The following is a 27,008-nucleotide window of genomic DNA, read 5'->3' as shown; positions in this document are numbered from 1 at the left end:
ATATTTAGAACTTTTTTTTTCTTCTAAATTTTCCAGAATAATTCACTCTGTCTGATTTAATTTCAACAGCTTCAACACTGTATATTCAAAGGACTTTATTGGCATGGGAATTAAATGTATAACCTTCTCTTATTCGACTCAACATGTACAATATATTTTAATTTAATGCAAGAGATACATCCGTAATATGTAAATGTTGAAATAAAAATGCAATTTACAAATGCACAGACAACACATTTGATGGAATCCTATATTTTGAATACCCCTGGTTGGTCTCTTTCTCTCATAGCATGGTTTGTGGACAGACTACATAACTGACATGATATTGTTCTGGGTAGATGAGATTCGGTAGGGATAGAGTCCTAGTAATGATAATTACAGCCACAGTCTTTTGGCTTCACAGGGACCAGGGGGTGTAGAGAGGTTGGAGGGATTTCTAGGCTAAATGCTGAAATAAATGCAATTTACAAATGCACACAATACACTTTTGATTCAATTGTGCACTTTTAATACTGGCAGTTCTTCAGGCACCCAAAGTCACCTCCTCATGTCTTCTAGTTCTGATAGAGCTGGTATAACAGTCACAGTCTTTCAGTAACGGTAGATATTAGTATCCATTGCCTCTTGGTGTCACTGTGGCCAGGGGGGGTAAGGGCTGCTGGGGCTGCTGAAACTTAGCCAGATCTTTACCCAGGATGTCAGAGAGCTTCTGTTTAAAACTGATAGGGTCCTGGATGGGTGTGATGGAGCACCCCGAGCCCATCTCCACTTCCCCCTGTAGCTGGGCCTGGGCCTGCAGGCGGGAGAGGTTTGGCATAGACCGGGACTGGGTTTGGGGTTGAGGCAAGGACCGGACCAGAGGCAGTGGCTGGGTCTCAGAGGGCTTGCTCACTAAAGCATAGATACACTGTGAGCTACCCACCATACTCTCCCTCTCTCTCTCCTCCTCTTCCTCCTCTGCACTCCCAGTAATACCCCTTCTCACGTTGTAATAAGTAGACCCCTCTCCCACCCCCACCCCCAGCCCTGTACCCAGCCCCAGTTTGTTCAGGTCAACAGTATCCAGGGAGTGACACCTCTCCTCCTCCTCCTCATCCTCCTCTTCCTCCTCCGCCCTCCCAGTAATACCCCTTCTCAGGTTATAATAAGTAGACCCCTCTCCCACCCCCACCCCTGTACCCAGCCTCAGTTTGTTCAGGTCGACAGTATCCAGGGAGTGACACCTCTCTTCCTCCTCTTCCTCATCATAGAGATGCAGGCTGTGCTGCATCCTGAGTGGGGCTGGCGGGTGCTTCATTCTGGGGAGTAGGTGGTCCTCTATAGTGGCATACAGATCACAATCAGAGTTAGCCATTGGCTCAGGCCCCGGAACCTGTTCAGTAACAGGAGATATGATTGGAGGGCTGGGTAAGAGGTTGTTTCTCATTGGTAGAGGAGGGGCAGCGGGTCTGTCTGATAGGTCAGTGCGGGGGTGGGTGTGGACTCTGTGTTTGATAGGAGGGTGATGGGAAGAGGAGGAGGAGGTATTACAAGAAGGATGAGGAGAGGAGGAAGAATGAGGAAGTTGTGGAGAGGATGAGTTGCTAGGAGGCTGGATAGAGGTTTTGGTGTCTTCATTCTCCATCTCGCTGTGCAGGGTAAGAGCATCTTCCATGGCCTTGTAGATCTGAGGAGCATGCTTAGACAGGAAGGTGAATTGACCCTCTCCCGAGCTGCAGCGACGGCCTGCCTCGATGCTGAAGCCCCCCTGTCAATCACACACACAACACAAGGTTACTCAGTCCCTCCAGGATTGACCAATCACAGTCAAATAATCACAATATTATTGCTGAAAATTGACGGATCACCACACATTTACCGCATAATATGGTTCAGTCAAGCCACAAGGCAATAAACTCTTATTCCTCGTCAGCACATTTTTGTGACAAATTGGACTAAATTATTGCATATTGCCGCCGCAAAATCCTGGAGGGACTGATGATTATGGTACAAACAACACAACTCTAGTGATTATGGTAGAAACAACAACACAATTCTAGTGATTAAAGTAGAAACAACACAATTCTAGTGATTAAAGTAGATACAACACAACTCTAGTGATTATGGTGGATACAACACAACTCTAGTGATTATGGTGGATACAACACAACTCTAGTGATTATGGTGGATACAACACAACTCTAGTGATTATGGTGGATACAACACAACTCTAGTGATTATGATAGAAACAACACAACTCTAGTGATTATGGTAGAAACAACACAACTCTAGTGATTATGGTAGATACAACACAACTCTAGTGATTATGGTGGATACAACACAACTCTAGTGATTATGATAGAAACAACACAACTCTAGTGATTATGGTAGAAACAACACAACTCTAGTGATTATGGTAGATACAACACAACTCTAGTGATTATGGTAGAAACAACACAACTCTAGTGATTATGGTAGAAACAACACAACACAACTCTAGTGATTATGGTAGAAACAACACAACTCTAGTGATTATGGTAGATACAACACAACTCTAGTGATTATGGTAGAAACAACACAACTCTAGTGATTATGGTAGAAACAACACAACACAACTCTAGTGATTATGGTAGAAACAACACAACTCTAGTGATTATGATAGAAACAACACAACTCTAGTGATTATGGTGGAAACAACACAACTCTAGTGATTATGGTAGAAACAACACAACTCTAATGATTATGGTGGAAACAACACAACACAACACAACTCTAGTGATTATGATAGAAACAACACAACTCTAGTGATTATGGTGGATACAACACAACTCTAGTGATTATGGTAGAAACAACACAAATCTAGTGATTATGGTGGATACAACACAACACAACTCTAGTGATTATGGTAGAAACAACACAACTCTAGTGATTATGATACAACACAACTAGTGATTATGGTAGAAACAACACAACTCTAGTGATTATGGTAGAAACAACACAGCTAGTGATTATGGTAGAAACAACACAACTCTAGTGATTATGGTAGAAACAACACAACTCTAGTGATTATGGTAGAAACAACACAACTCTAGTGATTATGGTAGAAACAACACAACTCTAGTGATTATGGTAGAAACAACACAACTCTAGTGATTATGGTGGAAACAACACAACTCTAGTGATTATGGTGGAAACAACACAACTCTAGTGATTATGGTGGAAACAACACAACTCTAGTGATTATGGTGGATACAACACAACTCTAGTGATTATGGTAGAAACAACACAACTCTAGTGATTATGGTAGAAACAACACAACTCTAGTGATTATGGTAGAAACAACACAACCCTAGTGATTATGGTAGAAACAACACAACTCTAGTGATTATGGTAGATACAACACAACACAACTCTAGTGATTATGGTAGATACAACACAACTCTAGTGATTATGGTAGAAACAACACAACTCTAGTGATTATGATAGAAACAACACAACACAACTCTAGTGATTATGGTAGATACAACACAACTCTAGTGATTATGGTAGAAACAACACAACTCTAGTGATTATGATAGAAACAACACAACACAACTCTAGTGATTTTGGTAGACAACACAACTCTAGTGATTATGGTAGAAACAACACAACTCTAGTGATTATGATAGAAACAACACAACTCTAGTGATTATGGTGGATACAACACAACACAACACAACTCTAGTGATTATGATAGACACAACACAACTCTAGTGATTATGATAGAAACAACACAACTCTAGTGATTATGGTAGATACAACACAACTCTAGTGATTATGATAGACACAACACAACTCTAGTGATTATGGTAGAAACAACACAAATCTAGTGATTATGGTGGATACAACACAACACAACTCTAGTGATTATGGTAGAAACAACACATCTCTAGTGATTATGGTAGAAACAACACAACTCTAGTGATTATGGTAGAAACAACACAACACAACTCTAGTGATTATGGTAGATACAACACAACTCTAGTGATTATGGTGGATACAACACAACTCTAGTGATTATGGTAGAAACAACACAACACAACTCTAGTGATTATGGTAGATACAACACAACTCTAGTGATTATGGTGGATACAACACAACACAACTCTAGTGATTATGGTAGAAACAACACAACTCTAGTGACTATGGTAGACAACACAACTCTAGTGATTATGGTAGAAACAACACAACTCTAGTGATTATGGTAGAAACAACACAACTCTAGTGATTATGATACAACACAACTCTAGTGATTATGGTAGAAACAACACAACTCTAGTGATTATGGTAGAAACAACACAACTCTAATGATTATGGTGGAAACAACACAACTCTAGTGATTATGGTAGAAACAACACAACTCTAGTGATTATGGTGGAAACAACACAACACAACACAACTCTAGTGATTATGATACAACACAACACAACTCTAGTGATTATGGTAGAAACAACACAACTCTAGTGATTATGGTAGAAACAACACAACTCTAGTGATTATGGTAGAAACAACAACTCTAGTGATTATGGTGGAAACAACAACTCTAGTGATTATGGTGGAAACAACACAACACAATTCTAGTGATTAAAGTAGATACAACACAACTCTAGCTGAAATCTACTGGACATGACCACTAACCCTTTACCTTGACCTGTCCGAAGCGTCGTAGGAGGTGGTAGGGCCAGCAGTAGACGGTCGCACCAGTCTGGAGGTCCTGGAGCAATAAGGCGTCTCGTTCTGGCAAGAGGAGGTAACTTCCTGTCAGCTGACATCTCCTTGACGCCTCATTGGTCTTAACTGTCACCTGGTATTGGGCTGGGAGGAGCAGCAGGAGGAAGAGGGGAGGGGGAGGAGGAAAGATGTTTTAACGTCACGCTAACGATGTTAACTTGAGATTCGTTAAGGTTCAACATTCATACATGGAGATTTATGTAGCTCTTACTGTATCTCAAGTAAGGATTAGTTCCTACACAAAGTCTGTAACACAAAACTCTAACATGCTGACTAGTCAAAAAAAAACGTATTTATTTGAATAAAAAGCATATAAATAGATTAAACACAAAAGTCACAAGATGATTCAAATGATTTGCACAACAACTATTATTTTCTGCAGTCTCCAGCTTGTCAGGGAAGTCAACAGAATGACACTAAACAAAATACTTTGAAATGAAACACATTTGGATAAGGCAGCGGCTGCTGATGCAGAAACCTTTCTCTCCTGTGTGTCTGAGCCTCTGAGATCTCTCCTGCCTGTATAGGGCTGCTGACAGAGCCGGGCCCATAGCGGTAGAGGGGAAAAAGTATTTGATCCCCTGCTGATTTTGTACGTTTGCCCACTGATAAAGAAATTATCAGTCTATAATTTTAATGGTAGGTTTATTTGAACAGTGAGAGACAGAATAACAAAAATATCCAGAAAAATGCATGTCAAAAATGTTATAAATTGATTTGGATTTTAATGAGGGAAATAAATATTTGACCCCCTCTCAATAAGAAAGATTTCTGGCTCCCAGATGTCTTTTATACAGGTAACGAGCTGAGATTAGGAGCACACTCTTAAAGGGAGTGCTCCTAATCTCAGCTTGTTACCTGTATAAAAGACACCTGTCCACAGAAGCAATCAATCAGATTTCAAACTCTCCACCATGGCCAAGACCAAAGAGCTCTCCAAGGATGTCAGGGACAAGATTGTAGACCTACACAAGGCTGGAATGGGCTACAAGACCATCGCCAAGCAGCTTGGTGAGAAGGTGACAACAGTTGGTGCGATTATTCGCAAATGGAAGAAACACAAAAGAACTGTCAATCTCCCTCGGCCTGGGGCTCCATGCAAGATCTCACCTCGTGGAGTTGCAATGATCATGAGAACGGTGAGGAATCAGCCCAGAACTACACGGGAGGATCTTGTCAATGATCTCAAGGCAGCTGGGACCATAGTCACCAAGAAAACAATTGGTAACACACTACGCCGTGAAGGACTGAAATCCTGCAGCGCCCGCAAGGTCCCCCCTGCTCAAGAAAGCACATATACATGCCCATCTGAAGTTTGCCAAAGAACATCTGAATGATTCAGAGGACAACTGGGTGAAAGTGTTGTGGTCAGATGAGACCAAAATGGAGCTCTTTGGCATCAACTCAACTCACCGTGTTTGGAGGAGGAGGAATGTTGCCTATGACCCCAAGAATACCATCCCCACCGTCAAACATGGAGGTGGAAACATTATGCTTTGGGGGTGTTTTTCTGCTAAGGGGACAGGACAACTTCACCGCATCAAAGGGACGATGGACGGGGCCATGTACCGTCAAATCTTGGGTGAGAACCTCCTTCCCTCAGCCAGGGCATTGAAAATGGGTCGTGGATGGGTATTCCAGCATGACAATGACCCAAAACACACGGCCAAGGCAACAAAGGTGTGGCTCAAGAAGAAGCACATTAAGGTCCTGGAGTGGCCTAGCCAGTCTCCAGACCTTAATCCCATAGAAAATCTGTGGAGGGAGCTGAAGGTTCGAGTTGCCAAACATCAGCCTTGAAACCTTAATGACTTGGAGAAGATCTGCAAAGAGGAGTGGGACAAAATCCCTCCTGAGATGTGTGCAAACCTGGTGGCCAACTACAAGAAACGTCTGACCTCTGTGATTGCCAACAAGGGTTTTGCCACCAAGTACTAAGTCATGTTTTGCAGAGGGGTCAAATACTTATTTCCCTCATTAAAATGCAAATTTTAACATTTTTGACATGCATTTTTCTGGATTTTTTGTTGTTGTTATTCTGTCTCTCACTGTTCAAATAAACCTACCATTAAAATTATAGACTGATCATTTCTTTGTTTGTGGGCAAACGTACAAAATCAGCAGGGGATCAAATACTTTTTTCCCTCACTGTACATGGAGACCCAATCACTGGCCACTTTAATACATGGATCACTAGTCACTTTAAACAATGCCACTTTAATAATGTTCACATATCTTACATTACTCATATCACATGTATATACTGTATTTGATCGGTCGGTCATCGCTTATCCATATACTTACATGTACATACAGTGCCTTGCAAAAGTATTCATCCCCCTCTACGTTTTTCCTATTTTGTTGCATTACAACCTGTAATTTAAATAGATTTTTATCTGGAATTCATGTAATGGACACACAAAATAGCAGAGGTGTGGACTCAAGTCACATGACTTGGATTCGAGTCACAAATATGATGACTTGCAACTAGACTTTGACTTTAACACCAATGACTCGTGACTTGTCTTGGACTTGAGCCTTATGACTCGACCTGACTTGATACCCTCCCTGAAGCCCAAATATTAAAAATGATGCTATTAAAAAAAGTGGTCTGAGCATCAACTCTTCATTTAACGGATTACAGTTTGAATCGGGCAGCGGCCAATCAAAATGTGCGTGTCAGTGCAGAGGAACGTCTGCGGATGAATTCAAATGGAAGCCATTGGAAAGATGATACCCTCAAAATTATTATTTTCGGATATAAAGACGACGCTGTATCAACAAAAAACGGATTGCAATTTGCAAAATATGCGGGAAGAAAATTACAGATGTAGACGCAACAATATCCAACTTTGTTCGCCATTTTGAAGCTGCACAAAGAACGCTAATATAGCCGACAGCGATCCATCACACGAAGTTGTGTGTTTATGAGTGTGTGTAACTTGTTTCATGAGTTTCTTTTTTTGCCTGGCTTGTGATGTCTGGAGCCTGTATTGTTATGTGCGCTACTCACTGCTTACCCAGATTAGACTCGCCACCACGCTGTTTGGAGCTGGACAAGATCAAATGAGCACATTTGTGGCAGAGTGCCTCCTCAAATAGTTGTGTACTCTTCCTAACCTGTTGATTACGGCGAGTGCTTGAACCTCTGATTTGTGCCACCATCCCCCTCTCTGCTGTCCCCCGCAGTTTTGAGATTTCTCCGCTGATAATGAAGAACGGCGGCTTACTTCATCTGAGGCACCGCATTCACATACAGTCTTCCAGATAGAAATGCAATATATAGATCTGTACTCGAGTCTCTATTCTACACGGCAAAGGCTGTTGTAGGTGATGTATTTATATGCAACCACCACCCCACACGACCCGACCCAGCCTACCACGCCTCTCCCGCTGTCACACACACAGAGAGAGAGAGCGAGAGAGAGAGAGAGAGAGAGAAGGAAAAGGGGGTCTTTCTCATGGCTACCCATGTATTTCCATGGAAATATAACGTTTATTTGTAAAGTAATAAATATACTGCTCAAAAAAATAAAGGGAACACTAAAATAACACATCCTAGATCTGAATGAATGAAATAATCTTAAATACTTTTTTCTTTACATAGTTGAATGTGCTGACAACAAAATCACACAAAAATAATCAATGGAAATCAATTGATCAACCCATGGAGGTCTGGATTTGGAGTCACACTCAAAATTAAAGTGGAAAACCACACCACAGGCTGATCCAACTTTGATGTAATGTCCTTAAAACAAGTCAAAATGAGGCTCAGTAGTGTGTGTGGCCTCCACGTGCCTGTATGACCTCCCTACAACGCCTGGGCATGCTCCTGATGAGGTGGCGGATGGTCTCCTGAGGGATCTCCTCTCAGACCTGGACTAAAGCATCCGCCAACTCCTGGACAGTCTGTGGTGCAACGTGGCATTGGTGGATGGAGCGAGACATGACGTCCCAGATGTGCTCAATTGGATTCAGGACTGGGGAACGGGCGGGCCAGTCCATAGCATCAATGCCTTCCTCTTGCAGGAACTGCTGACACACTCCAGCCACATGAGGTCTAGCTTTGTCTTGCATTAGGAGGAACCCAGGGCCAACCACACCAGCATATGGTCTCACAAGGGGTCTGAGGATCTCATCTCGGTACCTAATGGCAGTCAGGCTACCTCTGGCGAGCACATGGAGGGCTGTGCGGCCCCCCAAAGAAATGCCACCCCACACCATGACTGACCCACCACCAAACCGGTCATGCTGGAGGATGTTGCAGGCAGCAGAACGTTCTCCACGGCATCTCCAGACTCTGTCACGTCTGTCACGTGCTCAGTGTGAACCTGCTTTCATCTGTGAAGAGCACAGGGCGCCAGTGGCGAATTTGCCAATCTTGGTGTTCTCTGGCAAATGCCAAACGTCCTGCACGGTGTTGGGCTGTAAGCACAACCCCCACCTGTGGACGTCGGGCCCTCATACCACCCTCAGGGAGTCTGTTTCTGACCGTTTGAGCAGACACATGCACATTTGTGGCCTGCTGGAGGTCATTTTTGCAGGGCTCTGGCAGTGCTCCTCCTGCTCCTCCTTGCACAAAGGCGGAGGTAGCGGTCCTGCTGCTGGGTTGTTGCCCTCCTACGGCCTCCTCCACGTCTCCTGATGTACTGGCCTGTCTCCTGGTAGTGCCTCCATGCTCTGGACACTACGCTGACAGCCACAGCAAACCTTCTTGCCACAGCTCGCATTGATGTGCCATCCTGGATGAGCTGCACTACCTGAGCCACTTGTGTGGGTTGTAGACTCCGTCTCATGCTACCACTAGAGTGAAAGCACCGCCAGCATTCAAAAGTGACCAAAACATCAGCCAGGAAGCATAGGAACTGAGAAGTGGTCTGTGGTCCCCACCTGCAGAACCACTCCTTTATTGGGGGTGTCTTGCTTATTGCCTATAATTTCCACCTGTTGTCTATTCCATTTGCACAACAGCATGTGAAATTTATTGTCAATCAGTGTTGCTTCCTAAGTGGACAGTTTGATTTCACAGAAGTGTGATTGACTTGGAGTTACATTGTGTTGTTTAAGTGTTCCCTTTATTTTTTTGAGCAGTGTATATAGATATTTTTTTAAAAGCATTCATGATTTGCGTAAATGTAATATACTAACTATTACTCTTGTTAAAAATATGAAATGGTATTACATTTGGTGAAGAGCACATTATGACTTGTTTAGGACTCGAAACTCAAAGTTTAGGACTTGAGACTTGACTCGGATTTGCCTGTCTTGACTTGGGCTTGCCTGTCTTGACTTGGGACTTGAGTGCTAAGACTTGAGACTTGAGACTTACTTGTGGCTTGTAAAACAATGACTTGGTCTCACCTCGTTAAAATAGTCCAAATTGGTGAAGTGAAAAAAATTACTTGTTACATTTTTTTTATTACAAACAGAAAAGTGGTGTGTGCATATGTATTCACCCCCTTTGCTATGACACCCATAAATAAGATCTGGTGCAACCAATTACCTTCAGAAGTCACATAATTAGTTACAGGTGGACTTTATTTAAGTGTCACATGATCTATCACATGATCTCAGTATATATACACCTGTTCTGAAAGGCCCCAGAGTCTGCAACATCACTAAGCAAGGGGCGCCACCAAGCAAGCAGCACCGTGAAGACCAAGGAGCTTTCAAAACAGGTCAGGGACAAAGTTGTGGAGAAGTACAGATCAGGGTTGGGTTATAAAAAAATATCTGAAACTTTGAACAACCCCCAGAGCACCATTAAATCCATTATTAAAAAATGGAAAGAATATGGCACCACAACAAACTCATGGACCAGGCAAGAAGGGCATTAATCAGAGGCAACAAAGAGACCAAAGATCCATCTCCTACAGGGTTATCCGTCCATAGGACCACTTTAAGCCGTACACTCCACAGAGCTGGGCTTTACGGAAGAGTGGCTAGAAAAAAAGCCATTGCTTAAAGAAAAAAATAAGCAAACACATTTGGTGTTCGCCAAAAGGCATGTGGGAGACTCCACAAACATATGGAAGAAGGTACTCTGGTCAGATGAGACTAAAATGTAGTTTTTGGTCATCAAGGAAAACGCTATGTCTGGCGCAAACCCAACATCTCTCATCACCCCGAGAATACCATTCCCACAGTGAAGCATGGTGGTGGCGGCATCATGCTGTAGGGATGTTTTTCCATCGGCAGGGACTGGGAAACTGGTCTTAATTGAAGGAATGATGGATGGCACTAAATACAGGGAAATTCTTGAGGGAAACCTGTCTCAGTCTTCCAGAGATTTGAGACTGGGACAGAGGTTCACCTTCCAGTAGGACAATGACCCTGAGCATACTGCTAAAGCTACACTCGAGTGGTTTAATAGGAAACATTTAAATGTCTTGGAATGGCCAAGTCAAAGCCCAGACCTCAATCCAATTGAGAATCTGTGGTATGATTTAAAGATTGCTGTACACCAGCGGAACCCATCCAACTTGAAGGAGCTGGAGCAGTTTGGCCTTGAAGAATGGACAAAAATCCCAGTGGCTAGATGTGCCAAGCTTATAGAGACATATCCCAAGAGACTTGCAGCTGTAATTGCTGCAAAAGGTGGCTCTATAAAGTATTAACTTTGAGGGGGTGAATAGTTACGCATGCTCAAGTTCAGTTTTTTTGTCTTATTTCTTGTTTGTTTAATCAAATGATACAAACCCACCCAAAAAGAAATGTTAATTCCAGTTTGTAAGGCAACAAAATAGGAAAATTGCCAAGGGGGGTGAATATTTTCGCAAGCCATTGTATTCTCATTCATCCCTTTAGATGTGTGTGTATAAGGTAGCTGTTGTGGAATTGTTAGATTATTTGTAGATATTACTGCACTGTTGGAACTAGAAGCACAAGCATTTCGGTACTCTCGCATTAACATCTGCTAACCATGTGTATGTGACCAATAGAATTTGATATCTCCCTAGAAAACATCCATCATTTATTTATCATGAATTCTTTATTTTTTACAAGGCCTTATCGTTCTGCGTTAGTTCTTCTAAAATAGCAGTCTCATCCTTCTCTGTTCCATTGGGCCATACTGTGTCCTGTTTCGAAACACTCAGCGCTTACAGGACAGATTACTGTGATAACAACACACAGTAACAGTAGCGGGGAGGGTCTGGAAAGCATTGCCAAGATGTACCGTATCTACACATCACGACCAAAAGTATGTGGACACCTGCTCGTTCAACATCTCATTCTAAAATCATGGGCATTAATATGGAGTTGGTCCCCCCTTTGCTGCTATATCTGCTGAGATCTCCTTATGTTAGGTCCTGATGTGGCTAGGCCATATGGCTGTGGGCTACACTAGTTCATTTAGCAGGTCCTGATGTGGCTGTGGGGGACACTAGTTCATTTAGCAGGTCCAGATGTGGCTGTGGGCTACACTAGTTCATTTAGCAGGTCCTGATGTGGCTGTGGGCTACACTAGTTCATTTAGCAGGTCCAGATGTGGCTGTGCCATATGGCTGTGGGGCTACACTAGTTCATTTAGCAGGTCCTGATGTGGCTGTGCCATATGGCTGTGGGCTACACTAGTTCATTTAGCAGGTCCTGATGTGGCTGTGGGCTACACTAGTTCATTTAGCAGGTCCTGATGTGGCTGTGGGGCGACACTAGTTCATTTAGCAGGTCCTGATGTGGGTGTGGGGCGACACTAGTTCATTTAGCAGGTCCTGATGTGGCTGTGGGCTACACTAGTTCATTTAGCAGGTCCTGATGTGGCTGTGGGCTACACTAGTTCATTTAGCAGGTCCAGATGTGGCTGTGCCATATGGCTGTGGGGCTACACTAGTTCATTTAGCAGGTCCTGATGTGGCTGTAGGCTACACTAGTTCATTTAGCAGGTCCTGATGTGGCTGTGCCATATGGCTGTGGGCTACACTAGTTCATTTAGCAGGTCCTGATGTGGCTGTGGGCTACACTAGTTCATTTAGCAGGTCCTGATGTGGCTGTGGGGCGACACTAGTTCATTTAGCAGGTCCTGATGTGGCTGTGGGCTACACTAGTTCATTTAGCAGGTCCTGATGTGGCTGTGGGCTACACTATTTCATTTAGCAGGTCCTGATGTGGCTGTGGGCGACACTAGTTCATTTAGCAGGTCCTGATGTGGCTGTGGGGCTACACTAGTTCATTTAGCAGGTCCTGATGTGGCTGTGCCATATGGCTGTGGGGCTACACTAGTTCATTTAGCAGGTCCTGATGTGGCTGTGGGCTACACTAGTTCATTTAGCAGGTCCTGATGTGGCTGTGGGCTACACTAGTTCATTTAGCAGGTCCTGATGTAGCTGTGGGCTACACCAGTTCATTTAGCAGGTCCTGATGTAGCTGTGCCATATGGCTGTGGGCTACACTAGTTCATTTAGCAGGTCCTGATGTGGCTGTGGGGGACACTAGTTCATTTAGCAGGTCCTGATGTGGCTGTGGGCGACACTAGTTCATTTAGCAGGTCCTGATGTGGCTGTGGGCTACACTAGTTCATTTAGCAGGTCCTGATGTGGCTGTGCCATGTGGCTGTGGGCTACACTAGTTTATTTAGCAGGTCCTGATGTGGCTGTGGGCTACACTAGTTCATTTAGCAGGTCCTGATGTGGCTGTGGGCTACACTAGTTCATTTAGCAGGTCCTGATGTGGCTGTGGGCTACACTACTTCATTTAGCAGGTCCTGATGTGGCTAGGCCATATGGCTGTGGGCTACACTAGTTCATTTAGCAGGTCCTGATGTGGCTGTGGGCTACACTAGTTCATTTAGCAGGTCCTGATGTGGCTGTGGGCTACACTAGTTCATTTAGCAGGTCCTGATGTGGCTGTGGGCGACACTAGTTCATTTAGCAGGTCCTGATGTGGCTGTGGGGCGACACTAGTTCATTTAGCAGGTCCTGATGTAGCTGTGGGCTACACTAGTTCATTTAGCAGGTCCTGATGTGGCTGTGGGCTACACTAGTTCATTTAGCAGGTCCTGATGTGGCTGTGGGCTACACTAGTTCATTTAGCAGGTCCTGATGTAGCTGTGGGCTACACTAGTTCATTTAGCAGGTCCTGATGTGGCTGTGGGCTACACTAGTTCATTTAGCAGGTCCTGATGTGGCTGTGGGCTACACTAGTTCATTTAGCAGGTCCTGATGTGGCTGTGCCATATGGCTGTGGGGCTACACTAGTTCATTTAGCAGGTCCTGATGTGGCTGTGGGACTACACTAGTTCATTTAGCAGGTCCTGATGTGGCTTTGCCATATGGCTGTGGGGCTACACTAGTTCATTTAGCAGGTCCTGATGTGGCTGTGGGCTACACTAGTTCATTTAGCAGGTCCTGATGTGGCTGTGGGACTACACTAGTTCATTTAGCAGGTCCTGATGTGGCTGTGGGCTACACTAGTTCATTTAGCAGGTCCTGATGTGGCTGTGAGGCGACACTAGTTCATTTAGCAGGTCCTGATGTGGCTGTGGGCTACACTAGTTCATTTAGCAGGTCCTGATGTGGCTGTGCCATGTGGCTGTGGGCTACACTAGTTCATTTAGCAGGTCCTGATGTGGCTGTGGGCTACACTAGTTCATTTAGCAGGTCCTGATGTGGCTGATGTGGCTGTGCCATGTGGCTGTGGGCGACACTAGTTCATTTAGCAGGTCCTGATGTGGCTGTGGGCGACACTAGTTCATTTAGCAGGTCCTGATGTGGCTGTGGGCTACACTAGTTCATTTAGCAGGTCCTGATGTGGCTGTGGGCTACACTAGTTCATTTAGCAGGTCCTGATGTGGCTGTGGGCTACACTAGTTCATTTAGCAGGTCCTGATGTGGCTGTGGGCTACACTAGTTCATTTAGCAGGTCCTGATGTGGCTGTGGGCTACACTAGTTCATTTAGCAGGTCCTGATGTGGCTGTGGGCTACACTAGTTCATTTAGCAGGTCCTGATGTGGCTGTGGGCTACACTAGTTCATTTAGCAGGTCCTGATGTGGCTGTGGGCTACACTAGTTCATTTAGCAGGTCCTGATGTGGCTGTGGGACTACACTAGTTCATTTAGCAGGTCCTGATGTGGCTGTGGGCTACACTAGTTCATTTAGCAGGTCCTGATCTGGCTGTGCCATATGGCTGTGGGCTACACTAGTTCATTTAGCAGGTCCTGATGTGGCTGTGGGCGACACTAAATCCATGCCTTTCGCGGACGGAGTGCTGCATTGCGCCCTTTCCCCGGAGTGTGCTGCGCAATCCCCGAAACGGCTCTCGGTCACGATCGGGTCTTTCTCAACGGCTGCAAATTAAAACGGACACATCCGGGATTCATCAGCGTGCGTCCTTGTCCAATTCCTCATAGTTTAAGATATTAGAAGAACTGTCCACATTTACTTTTCGTCAGTCAACAAGATGAGTAGGCCTAACGAACAGCAAAAGCACTAGCCTATGTCAATCTACTATCCTCCATAGTACAAAATCCGACTTATTCTATTCTGTGCGAGAAATACATATTCCAAACCGTTTGGGACAGTTGTAGGATGCGATATATCCCAAATTAATACAACCACTAGCATCAAAAAAACATTTTTATAAGCAATGACCTGACGTAAGAGATCAGAACATTTAGATTAAAATGTTGATAAACTATTAGGCTATTTCTTCACATTATAAACGCAGCAATGTGCACATGGTAGTAGGTTGTAAACTGAACGTTCCATTAACGAGAAAACACCATTATCAACAGCGACCACTAAAGCGTTATGAAAACACCATTATCAACACCATTATCAACAGCTACCCACTAAAGGGGTTATGAAAACACCATTATCAACACCATTATCAACAGCAACCCACTAAAGGGGTTATGAAAACACCACTATCAACAGTGACCCACTAAAGGGGTTATGAAAACACCATTATCAACACCATTATCAACAGCAACCCACTAAAGGGGTTATGAAAACACCATTATCAACAGCGACCCACTAAAGGGGTTATGAAAACACCATTATCAACAGCGACCCACTAAAGGGGTTATGAAAACACCATTATCAACACCATTATCAACAGCTACCCACTAAAGGGGTTATGAAAACACCATTATCAACACCATTATCAACAGCGCCCACTTATGCAATTATACATGTAATGCTTTTATTATAAAGGAGCATTTTTATGGTGAAAATGATCTTCCCCAAAGTTGAAACTCACGCTGCTTATATATGTCAGTTAGGCTCTACACCCGTTGTAAAGCAAATTAATGTGCTTCATTTTAATTGGTTATTTAGCCACTTTAGGTGTGATACAAACCTTATTAAAACATATAGGCCTATTGGCTAGGCTACATGAGGGGTGATACTAACCTTATTAAAACATATAGGACTATAGGCTACTAACCTTATTAAACATATAGGACTATGGACTACTAACCTTATTAAACATATAGGACTATGGGCTACTAACCTTATTAAAACATATAGGACTATGGGCTACTAACCTTATTAAAACATATAGGACTATAGGCTACTAACCTTATTAAACATATAGGACTATGGACTACTAACCTTATTAAAACATATAGGACTATGGGCTACTAACCTTATTAAACATATAGGACTATGGGCTACTAACCTTATTAAAACATACAGGCCTATGGGCTAGGATACATGAGGGGTGAGACTATGGTTCGAACATGTGGCAAAAAAAAGGCATTCAAATCAAATCAAAGTTTATTTGTCACGTGCGCCGAGTACAACAGTTGTAGACCTTACAGTGAAATGCTGAATACAACAGGTGTAGACCTTACAGTGAAATGCTGAATACAACAGGTGTAGTAGACCTTACAGTGAAATGCTTACTTACAGGCTCTAACCAACAGTGCAAAAAATGTATTAGATGAACAATAGGTAAGTAAAGAAATAAAACAACAGTAAAAAGACAGTGAAAAACAGTAGAGAGGCTACATACAGTAGAGAGGCTACATACAGTAGAGAGGCTATATACAGTAGAGAGGCTATATACAGTAGACAGGCTATATACAGTAGAGAGGTTATATACAGTAGAGAGGCTATATACAGTAGAGAGGTTATATACAGTAGAGAGGCTACATACAGTAGAGAGGATATATACAGTAGAGAGACTGTATACAGTAGAGAGGCTATATACAGTAGAGAGGCTATATACAGTAGCGAGGCTATATACAGTAGCGAGGCTATATACAGTAGAGAGGCTATATACAGTAGAGAGGCTATATACAGTAGCGAGGCTATATACAGTAGAGGCTATATACAGTAGAGAGGATATACAGTAGCGAGGCTATATACAGTAGCGAGGCTATATACAGTAGCGAGGCTATATACAGTAGAGAGGCTATATACAGTAGAGAGGCTATATACAGTAGAGAGGATATACAGTAGAGAGGCTATATACAGTAGAGAGGCTATATACAGTAGCGAGGCTATATACAGTAGCGAGGCTATATACAGTAGAGAGGCTATATACAGTAGAGAGGCTATATACAGTAGAGAGGCTATATACAGTAGCGAGGCTATATACAGTAGCGAGGCTATATACAGTAGAGAGAATATATACAGTAGAGAGGATATACAGTAGCGAGGCTATATACAGTAGAGGCTATATACAGTAGAGAGGCTATATACAGTAGAGAGGCTATATACAGTAGCGAGGCTATATACAGTAGCGAGGCTATATACAGTAGAGAGGCTATATACAGTAGAGAGGCTATATACAGACACTGGTTAGTCAGGCTGATTGAGGTAGTATGTACATACAGTGAGGGAAAAAAGTATTTGATCCCCTGCTGATTTTGTACGTTTGCCCACTGACAAAGAAATTATCAGTCTATAATTTTAATGGTAGGTTTGTTTGAACAGTGAGAGACAGAATAACAACAAAAAAATGTGGAAAAACGCATGTCAAAAATGTTATAAAATGATTTGCATTTTAATGAGGGAAATAAGTATTTGACCCCTCTGCAAAACATGACTTAGTACTTGGTGGCAAAACCCGTGTTGGCAATCACAGAGGTCAGACGTTTCTTGTAGTTGGCCACCAGGTTTGCACACATCTCAGGAGGGATTTTGTCCCACTCCTCTTTGCAGATCTTCTCCAAGTCATTAAGGTTTTGAGGCTGACGTTTCGCAACTCGAACCTTCAGCTCCCTCCACAGATTTTCTATGGGATTAAGGTCTGGAGACTGGCTAGGCCACTCCAGGACCTTAATGTGCTTCTTCTTGAGCCACTCCTTTGTTGCCTTGGCCGTGTGTTTTGGGTCATTGTCATGCTGGAATACCCATCGACGACCCATTTTCAATGCCCTGGCTGAGGAAATGAGGTTCTTACCCAAGATTTGACGGTACATCGTCCCTTTGATGCGGTGAAGTTGTCCTGTCCCCTTAGCAGAAAAACACCCCCAAAGCATAATGTTTCCACCTCCATGTTTGACGATGGGGATGGTGTTCTCGGGGTAATAGCAACATTCCTCCTCCTCCAAACACGGCGAGTTGAGTTGATGCCAAAGAGCTCCATTTTGGTCTCATCTGACCACAACACTTTCACCCAGTTGTCCTCTAAATCATTCAGATGTTCATTGGCAAACTTCAGACGGGCATGTATATGTGCTTTCTTGAGCAGGGGGGACGTTGCGGGCGCTGCAGAATTTCAGTCCTTCATGGCGTAGTGTGTTACCAATTGTTTTCTTGGTGACTATGGTCCCAGCTGCTTTGAGATCATTGACAAGATCCTCCCGTGTAGTTCTGGGCTGATTCCTCACCGTTCTCATGATCTTTGCAACTCCACGAGGTGAGATCTTGCATGGAGCCCCAGGCCGAGGGAGATTGACAGTTCTTTTGTGTTTCTTCCATTTGCGAATAATCGCCGAGGGAGATTGACACTACGCCATGAAGGACTGAAATTATGCACTCCCTTTAAGAGTGTGCTCCTAATCTCAGCTTGTTACCTGTATAAAAGACACCTGAGAGCCAGAAATCTTTCTGATTGAGAGGGGGGTCAAATACTTATTTCCCTCATTAAAATGCAAATCAATTTATAACATTTTTGACATGCGTTTTTCTGGATTTTTTGTTGTTGTTATTCTGTCTCTCACTGTTCAAATAAACCTACCATTAAAATTATAGACTGATCATTTCTTTGTCAGTGGGCAAACGTACAAAATCAGCAGGGGATGAAATAATTTTTTCCATCACTGTAGATATGGTTAAAGTGACTGCGTAAAAGAGGGGTTGGCGGGTGGTGGGTGGAGGGACACAATGCAGATAGCCCGGTTAGCCAATGTGCGGGAGCACTGATTGGTCGGCCCAATTGAGGTAGTATGTACATGAATGTATAGTTAAAGTGACTATGCATATATGATAAACAGAGAGTAGCAGCAGAGTAAAAAGAGGGGTTGGGGAGGGCACACAGCTATTTGATTACCTGTTCAAGAGTTTTATGGCTTGGGTAAAACGTTTTGTCCTAGACTTGGCACTCCGGTACCGCTTGCCATGCGGTAGTAGAGAGAACAGTCTATGACTGGGGTGGCTGGGGTCTTTGACAATTTTTAGGGCCTTCCTCTGACACCACCTGGTGTAGAGGTCCTGGATGGCAGGAAGCTTAGCCCCAGTGATGTACAGGTCCGTACCCACTACCCTCTGTAGTGCCTTGCGGTCAGAGGCCGAGCAATTGCCGTACCAGGAAGTGATGCAACCGGTCAGGATGCTTTCGATGTTGCAGCTGTAGAACCTTTTGAGGATCTCAGGACCCATTCACAAGTGATAATAAATAATTCACAAGTGATAATACATAATTCACAAGTGATAGGCTAATATTGTCCCCCATCAGACTATTCTTGATTTAATATTGTTTTTCCATATACTAAATAATATGTGAAATTTGTTTTGATTTAGAATGGACCATTTATCATGCACCTGTATCAAAACAGGGGCAGCTGGGAAAAAATACATGTCATCTATGAACTTAAATAGCGAATGGAGGGTGCTTTTCCCTCTGGTTCATTTTCATGACAGCCAGGTAGGCTATACTCCTGTTGCAAAGCAATGTGCTTAATATTAGGAAAGTTGAGAAATAAATATAGTAGGCCTAGCCTGTAGAAAGCTGACGGGATCCTCCTCTTTTTATTAGAGGCCATTACTCTGTTTTCTACCGCAATTGCGTAGCCTATAGAAATGTTGTGCAACATGAGCTCATAGGCTCTCATGATGCGTTTGATTAGATTTTCGATTTCATTTGCATTGATGTCAGAGAGATTAGAGGAACAACAAGAGGGTTGAGTACCAGGCAGTTGTCTAGTTTGGTAGGCTACTAATGACAAGCAGCAGCATCAGAGCTTGGAGAAGACTAATTACTGTGACTAAACGATCCTGGGTGTGGCGGTAATACGGTCACTACAACAGCCCTAGTTCCAATTCATCCTAAAGGTGTTCGATGGGGTTGAGGTCAGGGCTCTGTGCAGGCCAGTCAAGTTCCTTCACACCGATCTCAACAAACCATGCTGTAGCGTTAAGACTTCCCTTCACTGGAACTAAGGGGCCCGGACCATGAAAAACATTATTCCTCCTCCACCAAACTTTACAGTTGGCACTATGCATTGGGGCTGGTAGGGTTCTCCTGGCATCTGCCAAAAACCAGATTCATCAGTCGGACTGCCAGATGGTGAAGCGTGATTCATCACTCCAGAGAAGGCGTTTCCACTGCTCCAGAGTCCAATGACAGTGAGCTTTACACCACTCCAGCCGACGCTTAGCATTGCGCATGGTGAGCTTAGGCTTGTGTGCGGCTGCTCAGCCATGGAAACCCATTTCATGAAGCTCCCAAGGAACAGTTCTCGTGCTGATGTTGCTTCCAGAGGTAGTTTTAAACTGGTAGTATGTGTTGCAACCGAGGACAGGCGATTTTTACGCGCTGCACGCTTCAGCACTCGGTGGTCCCGTTCTGTGAGCTTGTGTTGCCTACCACTTTGCGGCTGAGCCGTTGTTGCTCCTAGATGTTTCCTATTCACAATAACAGCACTTACAGTTGACCGGTTCAGCTCTATCAGGGTAGAAATTTGACGAACTGACTTGTTGGAAAGGTGGCATCCTATGACGGTGCCACGTTGAAAGTCACTGAGCTCTTCAGTAAGGCCATTCTACAGCCAATGTTTGTCTATGGAGATTGCATGGCGGTGTGCTCAATTTTATACACCTGTCAGCAACGGGTGTGGCTGAAATAGCTAAATCCACATACTGCTGTATAAATAGTGTATACACTATATGTGAGGGGGGGTGGTGTGTGGGGTGTGTTGGTGGGTGGGTGGGTGGGTGGGTGTGGGTTTGTGGGTGGGTGGGTGTGTGTGTGTGGGTGTGTGGGTGTGTGTGGGTGTATGGGTGGGTGTGTATTCTATGTACCTGTCTTCCAGGTAGCATACAGCTCATTCTCCTCCATGGGTATCCCCACCCCACCTCCTCTCTCCTTCTCTCTGGTCTCTGTGTGTCCAGACTCTTTCTGCAGCAGAACAAAAGGAGGGTTTTATGATACTAGAGAATACCAGTGTTGGGCTAAAACAAAATGCTCAGATATATGAATGAGAGGCCCAGACATACAGATTATTGTTCTGATTCCACAGAAGTCTTCGTCAAGCGGCAGAGCATTGTAAACGTTAGATTACACGATAAGGAGTAACCGTTCTGATCTACGACCAGTTTATCTTTATAATCATAATCAGTATGATTACATGGAAAGGGGAGGAGATGACCCTAGATGTATACGAGCCCAGTTAGTTTTATGACTGTTAGAGAGGCGGCTAGGGGGAGGGAGATGGGCTAGGGGGAGGGAGATGGGCTAGGGGGAGGGAGATGGGCTAGGGGGAGGAGAGACAGGCTAGGGGGAGGAGAGACAGGCTAGGGGGGAGGAGAGACAGGCTAGGGGGGAGGAGAGACAGGGTTTGAGAGGAGGCTAGGGGGAGGAGAGACAGGCTAGGGGGAGGGATATGGGGTTTGAGAGGAGGCTAGGGGGAGGAGAGACAGGCTAGGGGGAGGAGAGACAGGCTAGGGGAGGAGAGACAGGCTAGGGGAGGAGAGACAGGCTAGGGGAGGAGAGACAGGCTAGGGGGGAGGAGAGACAGGCTAGGGGAGGAGAGACAGGCTAGGGGAGGAGAGACAGGCTAGGGGAGGAGAGAGCGGCTAGGGGAGGAGAGAGGCTAGGGAGAGGAGAGACAGGCTAGGGGAGGAGAGACAGGCTAGGGGAGGAGAGACAGGCTAGGGGGAGGAGAGACAGGCTAGGGGAGGAGAGACAGGCTAGGGGAGGAGAGACAGGCTAGGGGGAGGAGAGACAGGCTAGGGGAGGAGAGACAGGCTAGGGGAGGAGAGACAGGCTAGGGGAGGAGAGACAGGCTAGGGGAGTAGAGACAGGGTTTGAGAGGAGGCTAGGGGGAGGAGAGAGGCTAGGGGGAGGAGAGAGGCTAGGGGGAGGAGAGAGGCTAGGGGGAGGAGAGAGGCTAGGGGGAGGAGAGAGGCTAGGGGGAGGAGAGAGGCTAGGGGAGTAGAGACAGGGTTTGAGAGGAGGCTAGGGGGAGGAGAGAGGCTAGGGGGAGGAGACAGGCTAGGGGAGGAGAGACAGGCTAGGGGAGGAGAGACAGGCTAGGGGAGGAGAGAGCGGCTAGGGGAGGAGAGAGGCTAGGGAGAGGAGAGACAGGCTAGGGGAGGAGAGACAGGCTAGGGGAGGAGAGAGGGGGTTTGAGAGGAGGCTAGGGGGAGGGGAGACAGGCTAGGGGAGGAGAGACAGGCTAGGGGGAGGAGAGAGGCTAGGGGGAGGAGAGAGGCTAGGGGAGGAGAGACAGGCTAGGGGAGGAGAGACAGGCTAGGGGAGGAGAGACAGGCTAGGGGGAGGAGAGACAGGCTAGGGGAGGAAAGACAGGCTAGGGAGAGGAGAGACAGGCTAGGGGAGATGAGAGCGGCTAGGGGAGGAGAGAGGCTAGGGAGAGGAGAGACAGGCTAGGGGAGGAGAGACAGGCTAGGGGAGGAGAGAGGGGGTTTGAGAGGAGGCTAGGGGGAGGGGAGACAGGCTAGGGGAGGAGAGACAGGCTAGGGGAGGAGAGACAGGCTAGGGGGAGGAGAGACAGGCTAGGGGGAGGAGAGACAGGCTAGGGGAGGAGAGACAGGCTAGGGAGAGGAGAGAGGGGGTTTGAGAGGAGGCTAGGGGGAGGGGAGACAGGCTAGGGGAGGAGAGACAGGCTAGGGGAGGAGAGACAGGCTAGGGGGAGGAGAGACAGGCTAGGGGGAGGAGAGACAGGCTAGGGGAGGAGAGACAGGCTAGGGGAGGAGAGACAGGCTAGGGGGAGGAGAGACAGGCTAGGGGAGGAGAGACAGGCTAGGGAGAGGAGAGAGGGGGTTTGAGAGGAGGCTAGGGGGAGGGGAGGAGAGACAGGCTTGGGGGAGGGAGACAGGGTTTGAGAGGAAGCTCGGGGGAAGGAGACAGGGTGTGACAGGAAGCTAGGGGAGGGATACAGGGTTTGTGTAAGCAGCAGTAAAGAGAAGGAGAAGTAAGGAGGTGACTAACTGTTGTTAACCGGACTACTTCCTCATTGTTGCCAGTGGGTTTGCTTGAAAATGGCTCCCTATTGGGGTCCTGGTCAAAATGGCTCCCTATTGGGTCCTGGTCAAAATGGCTCCCTATTGGGTCCTGGTCAAAATGGCTCCCTATTGGGTCCTGGTCAAAATGGCTCCCTATTGGGTCCTGGTCAAAATGGCTCCCTATTGGGTCCTGGTCAAAATGGCTCCCTATTGGGTCCTGGTCAAAATGGCTCCCTATTGGGTCCTGGTCAAAATGGCTCCCTATTGGGTCCTGGTCAAAATGGCTCCCTATTGGGTCCTGGTCAAAATGAGTGAAGTACAAGGAATAGGGCGCCCTGTAGGGAATAGGGTGCCCTGTAGGGAATAGGGTGCCCTGTAGGGAATAGGGCGCCCTGTAGGGAATAGGGTGCCATTGCTACAGGCTGAGCTACCAGAGAGACAAACACTACAAGCCCCTTCTAATGGTGTCTTATGAATACAGCACTAGCGGTTCTTTTGGGGGGGGGGGGCAGTGCCCCGTGACAACAATTTTGGACCCCCTTGTGGCCCCCCCCTAAATGTGGAGTATGAAATAATTTTTACATAACAAATTTTTGCTATCGTTCTTTTTTTTAACATCTGTTATTAGACAGCGGCAACGCGGAACACTAATTTAACCCACACATTTTCTAGAGGGACGGCTTTAGGCGGAACACAACAGTATCGTACCACATGCAAAACGATATGACAACAATAACGTCTAATGTAACTTGGCCCCTCTAACAGTACAACTGGCCCCAGCTTGCCCCCCCCCCCCCAGTTGAAATGGTCTAGAACCGCCACTGAATACAAGTCCCTTCTAATGTTGTTTTATGAATACATAATCAATTCACCTTTTATTAAAAAAATATATAGAAATATAATAATAGAAATAAATGTCATACTGGCTATTTATCTAGTCCCCTCCTCCCTGTGTACCTGGAAGGTTATAAACACATACGGCCCCTTCCTGGAAGGTTATAAACACATACGGCCCCTTCCTGGAAGGTTATAAACACATACGGCCCCTTCCTGGAAGGTTATAAACACATACGGCCCCTTCCTGGAAGGTTATAAACACATGCGGCCCCTTCCTGGAAGGTTATAAACACATACGGCCCCTACCTGGAAGGTTATAAACACATACGGCCCCTACCTGGAAGGTTAAAAACACATACGGCCCCTTCCTGGAAGATTAAAAACACATACGGCCCCTACCTGGAAGGTTATAAACACATACGGCCCCTTCCTGGAAGGTTATAAACACATACGGCCCCTTCCTGGAAGGTTATAAACACATACGGCCCCTTCCTGGAAGGTTAAAAACACATACGGCCCCTACCTGGAAGGTTAAAAACACATACGGCCCCTACCTGGAAGGTTATAAACAAATACGGCCCCTTCCTGGAAGGTTAAAAACACATACGGCCCCTTCCTGGAAGGTTAAAAACACATACGGCCCCTACCTGGAAGGTTAAAAACACATACGGCCCCTACCTGGAAGGTTATAAACACATACGGCCCCTTCCTGGAAGGTTAAAAACACATACGGCCCCTACCTGGAAGGTTATAAACACATACGGCCCCTACCTGGAAGGTTATAAACACATACGGCCCCTTCCTGGAAGGTTAAAAACACATACGGCCCCTTCCTGGAAGGTTAAAAACACATACGGCCCCTACCTGGAAGGTTAAAAACACATACGGCCCCTACCTGGAAGGTTAAAAACACATACGGCCCCTACCTGGAAGGTTATAAACACATACGGCCCCTTCCTGGAAGGTTATAAACACATACGGCCCCTTCCTGGAAGGTTAAAAACACATACGGCCCCTTCCTGGAAGGTTATAAACACATACGGCCCCTTCCTAGAAGGTTATAAACACATACGGCCCATTCCTGGAAGGTTATAAACACATACGGCCCCTACCTGGAAGGCTAAAAACACATACGGCTCCTTCCTAGAAGGTTATAAACACATACGGCCCATTCCTGGAAGGTTATAAACACATACGGCCCCTTCCTAGAAGGTTATAAACACATACGGCCCATTCCTGGAAGGTTATAAACACATACGGCCCCTACCTGGAAGGCTAGTTGGCAGAGCGCCCCCACCCAGTCATGGTAGTTCTCCGAGGCCAGGATGTATCTCCTCTGTGTCGTGTTCAGGTCGAACGCTCTACAGTCTGGAGGACGTAGGTCAAAAGGTCAACAATTTTATTTCAGGAAAAAATTAAAAAAGAATTAAAGCAGGCAAATAAATTTTATAAACCAATATTTAAACAGATAAACTGCCTTAAAATCAAGGGTTCAACTGTTTCTCAGATTGCAGAGAGTATACACTCTCTGAAACACTGATATTAACAGATTAAGGACCGATATAATGGACAGATTAAGGACCGGTTTCATGGACAGATTAAGCCTAGTCCTGGACTAAAAACACCATACCATCGTTAGGTAGAGCTGGAGGGTAGCTCTCCTCTGGGGCCAGGGTAACACTGAGGCAGTCGCACAGCTGAACAATCTTCCTACTCTGGGCGGACTTGGATTTGGAGCCGGTGGTTGTGTGGCCTCCGTCAAGGATGTCGTAAAATTCGACTCGACCGATGCCAAAAACGCTAGGGGGGTAAAGAACCATCCACATTTTCCTCCACGTTTTCTGTGGCGGACGGATACAGCAGTCAATCATGATGAATTATTCTTATAAGTGTTGTAAGACTTTCATAAACGTCACTTGAATTTGTAATCAGATGAGAATAGCCTTCAATATTTCTTCCGACATTAGTAAAGACGATCATCGATTAGCTCAGTTGAGTAAAAGTCCTGCAAATATACAGCATCTATGTAAAAACACTCACCTTTCCAAACTTGTTTCCCTTAAGGTAGAGCATCCCCTCCTTGAAAACAACCTCCATCTTCTCTCTCTCTCTGTGTGTGTGAAATAATCAAACAGTCCTTGACCTCCACCCTAGTGTAGCCTACGTACTCTCTCAAGTCTGTCTGTTAGGTTATCCTCTAGTAAAACTCTGTAGTCTTTGTTCTAGTTTCTGTTAGTTAGGTTGTCCTCTAGTAAAACTCTGTAGTCTTCGTTCTAGTTTCTGTTAGGTTATCCTCTAGTAAAACTCTGTAGTCTTTGTTCTAGTTTCTGTTAGTTAGGTTGTCCTCTAGTAAAACTCTGTAGTCTTCGTTCTAGTTTCTGTCTGTTAGGTTATGTTCTAGTAAAACTCTGTAGTCTTCGTTCTAGTTTCTGTTAGGTTATCCTCTAGTAAAACTCTGTAGTCTTCGTTCTAGTTTCTGTTAGGTTATCCTCTAGTAAAACTCTGCAGTCTTCGTTCTAGTTTCTGTTAGGTTATCCTCTAGTAAAACTCTGTAGTCTTTGTTCTAGTTTCTGTTAGTTAGGTTATCCACCAGCACCTCAGAGTTCAGCACCCTCCACAGTCTGTGTTAATGTGGTTACTCGCACCTCTACCGACTGACAGTCAAGTCCCTTCCCCCTGTCTCTCCACTGCAGCTGTGTTCCAGCGACGTCAACACAGCAGTCTGAGGCGATAGTGAACCTACAGATCAGAAGTGGTCTAGTTTTCTTCCTTCCCTTCTACAACACGTCATTTACCAGAGAAAGATATTTTCTTTCCATCTGACTTTTTTTTACATTTGTTTTTTTAC

General features: G+C 45.2%; 1 protein-coding gene and 1 long non-coding RNA gene across 2 annotated transcripts; one reads left to right on the top strand and one right to left on the bottom strand.

Moving 5' to 3' along the window:
- Positions 1-55: 55 nt before the first annotated feature.
- Positions 56-26,343, bottom strand: dok3 (docking protein 3). The gene is made up of 6 exons (XM_029720249.1): positions 26,201-26,343; positions 25,791-26,001; positions 25,428-25,528; positions 21,161-21,257; positions 4,664-4,833; positions 56-1,747 (listed from the first exon to the last, which is right to left on the bottom strand). Exons 1-6 carry the CDS (start codon positions 26,255-26,257, stop codon positions 608-610), a joined length of 1,776 nt encoding a protein of 591 aa, XP_029576109.1. The 5' UTR covers positions 26,258-26,343; the 3' UTR covers positions 56-607.
- LOC115166352 (uncharacterized) lies at positions 26,293-26,779 on the top strand. Its single transcript, XR_003870311.1, has 3 exons — positions 26,293-26,349; positions 26,448-26,643; positions 26,738-26,779. It is a non-coding gene; the product is annotated as an uncharacterized LOC115166352 (long non-coding RNA).
- Positions 26,780-27,008: the final 229 nt, after the last annotated feature.

This window comes from Salmo trutta, chromosome 3, assembly GCF_901001165.1.
Source record: "Salmo trutta chromosome 3, fSalTru1.1, whole genome shotgun sequence".
NCBI lineage: Eukaryota > Metazoa > Chordata > Actinopteri > Salmoniformes > Salmonidae > Salmo > Salmo trutta.
The sequence above is the reverse complement of the archived record's forward strand: the minus strand, read 5'-3'. Positions and strand labels throughout refer to the sequence as shown.

Bases quoted from the DNA above. Each gene is read 5' to 3' on its own strand.
- dok3 (XM_029720249.1), bottom strand. From the start codon at position 26,257: ATGGAGGTTGTTTTCAAGGAGGGGATGCTCTACCTTAAGGGAAACAAG. The intron at 25,529-25,790 runs GTATGGTGTTTT...TACGTCCTCCAG, and splicing joins TCCAGCTCTACCTAACGATG to ACTGTAGAGCGTTCGACCTG. The intron at 21,258-25,427 runs GTAGGGGCCGTA...GTTCTGCTGCAG, and splicing joins TCTGCCAACTAGCCTTCCAG to AAAGAGTCTGGACACACAGA.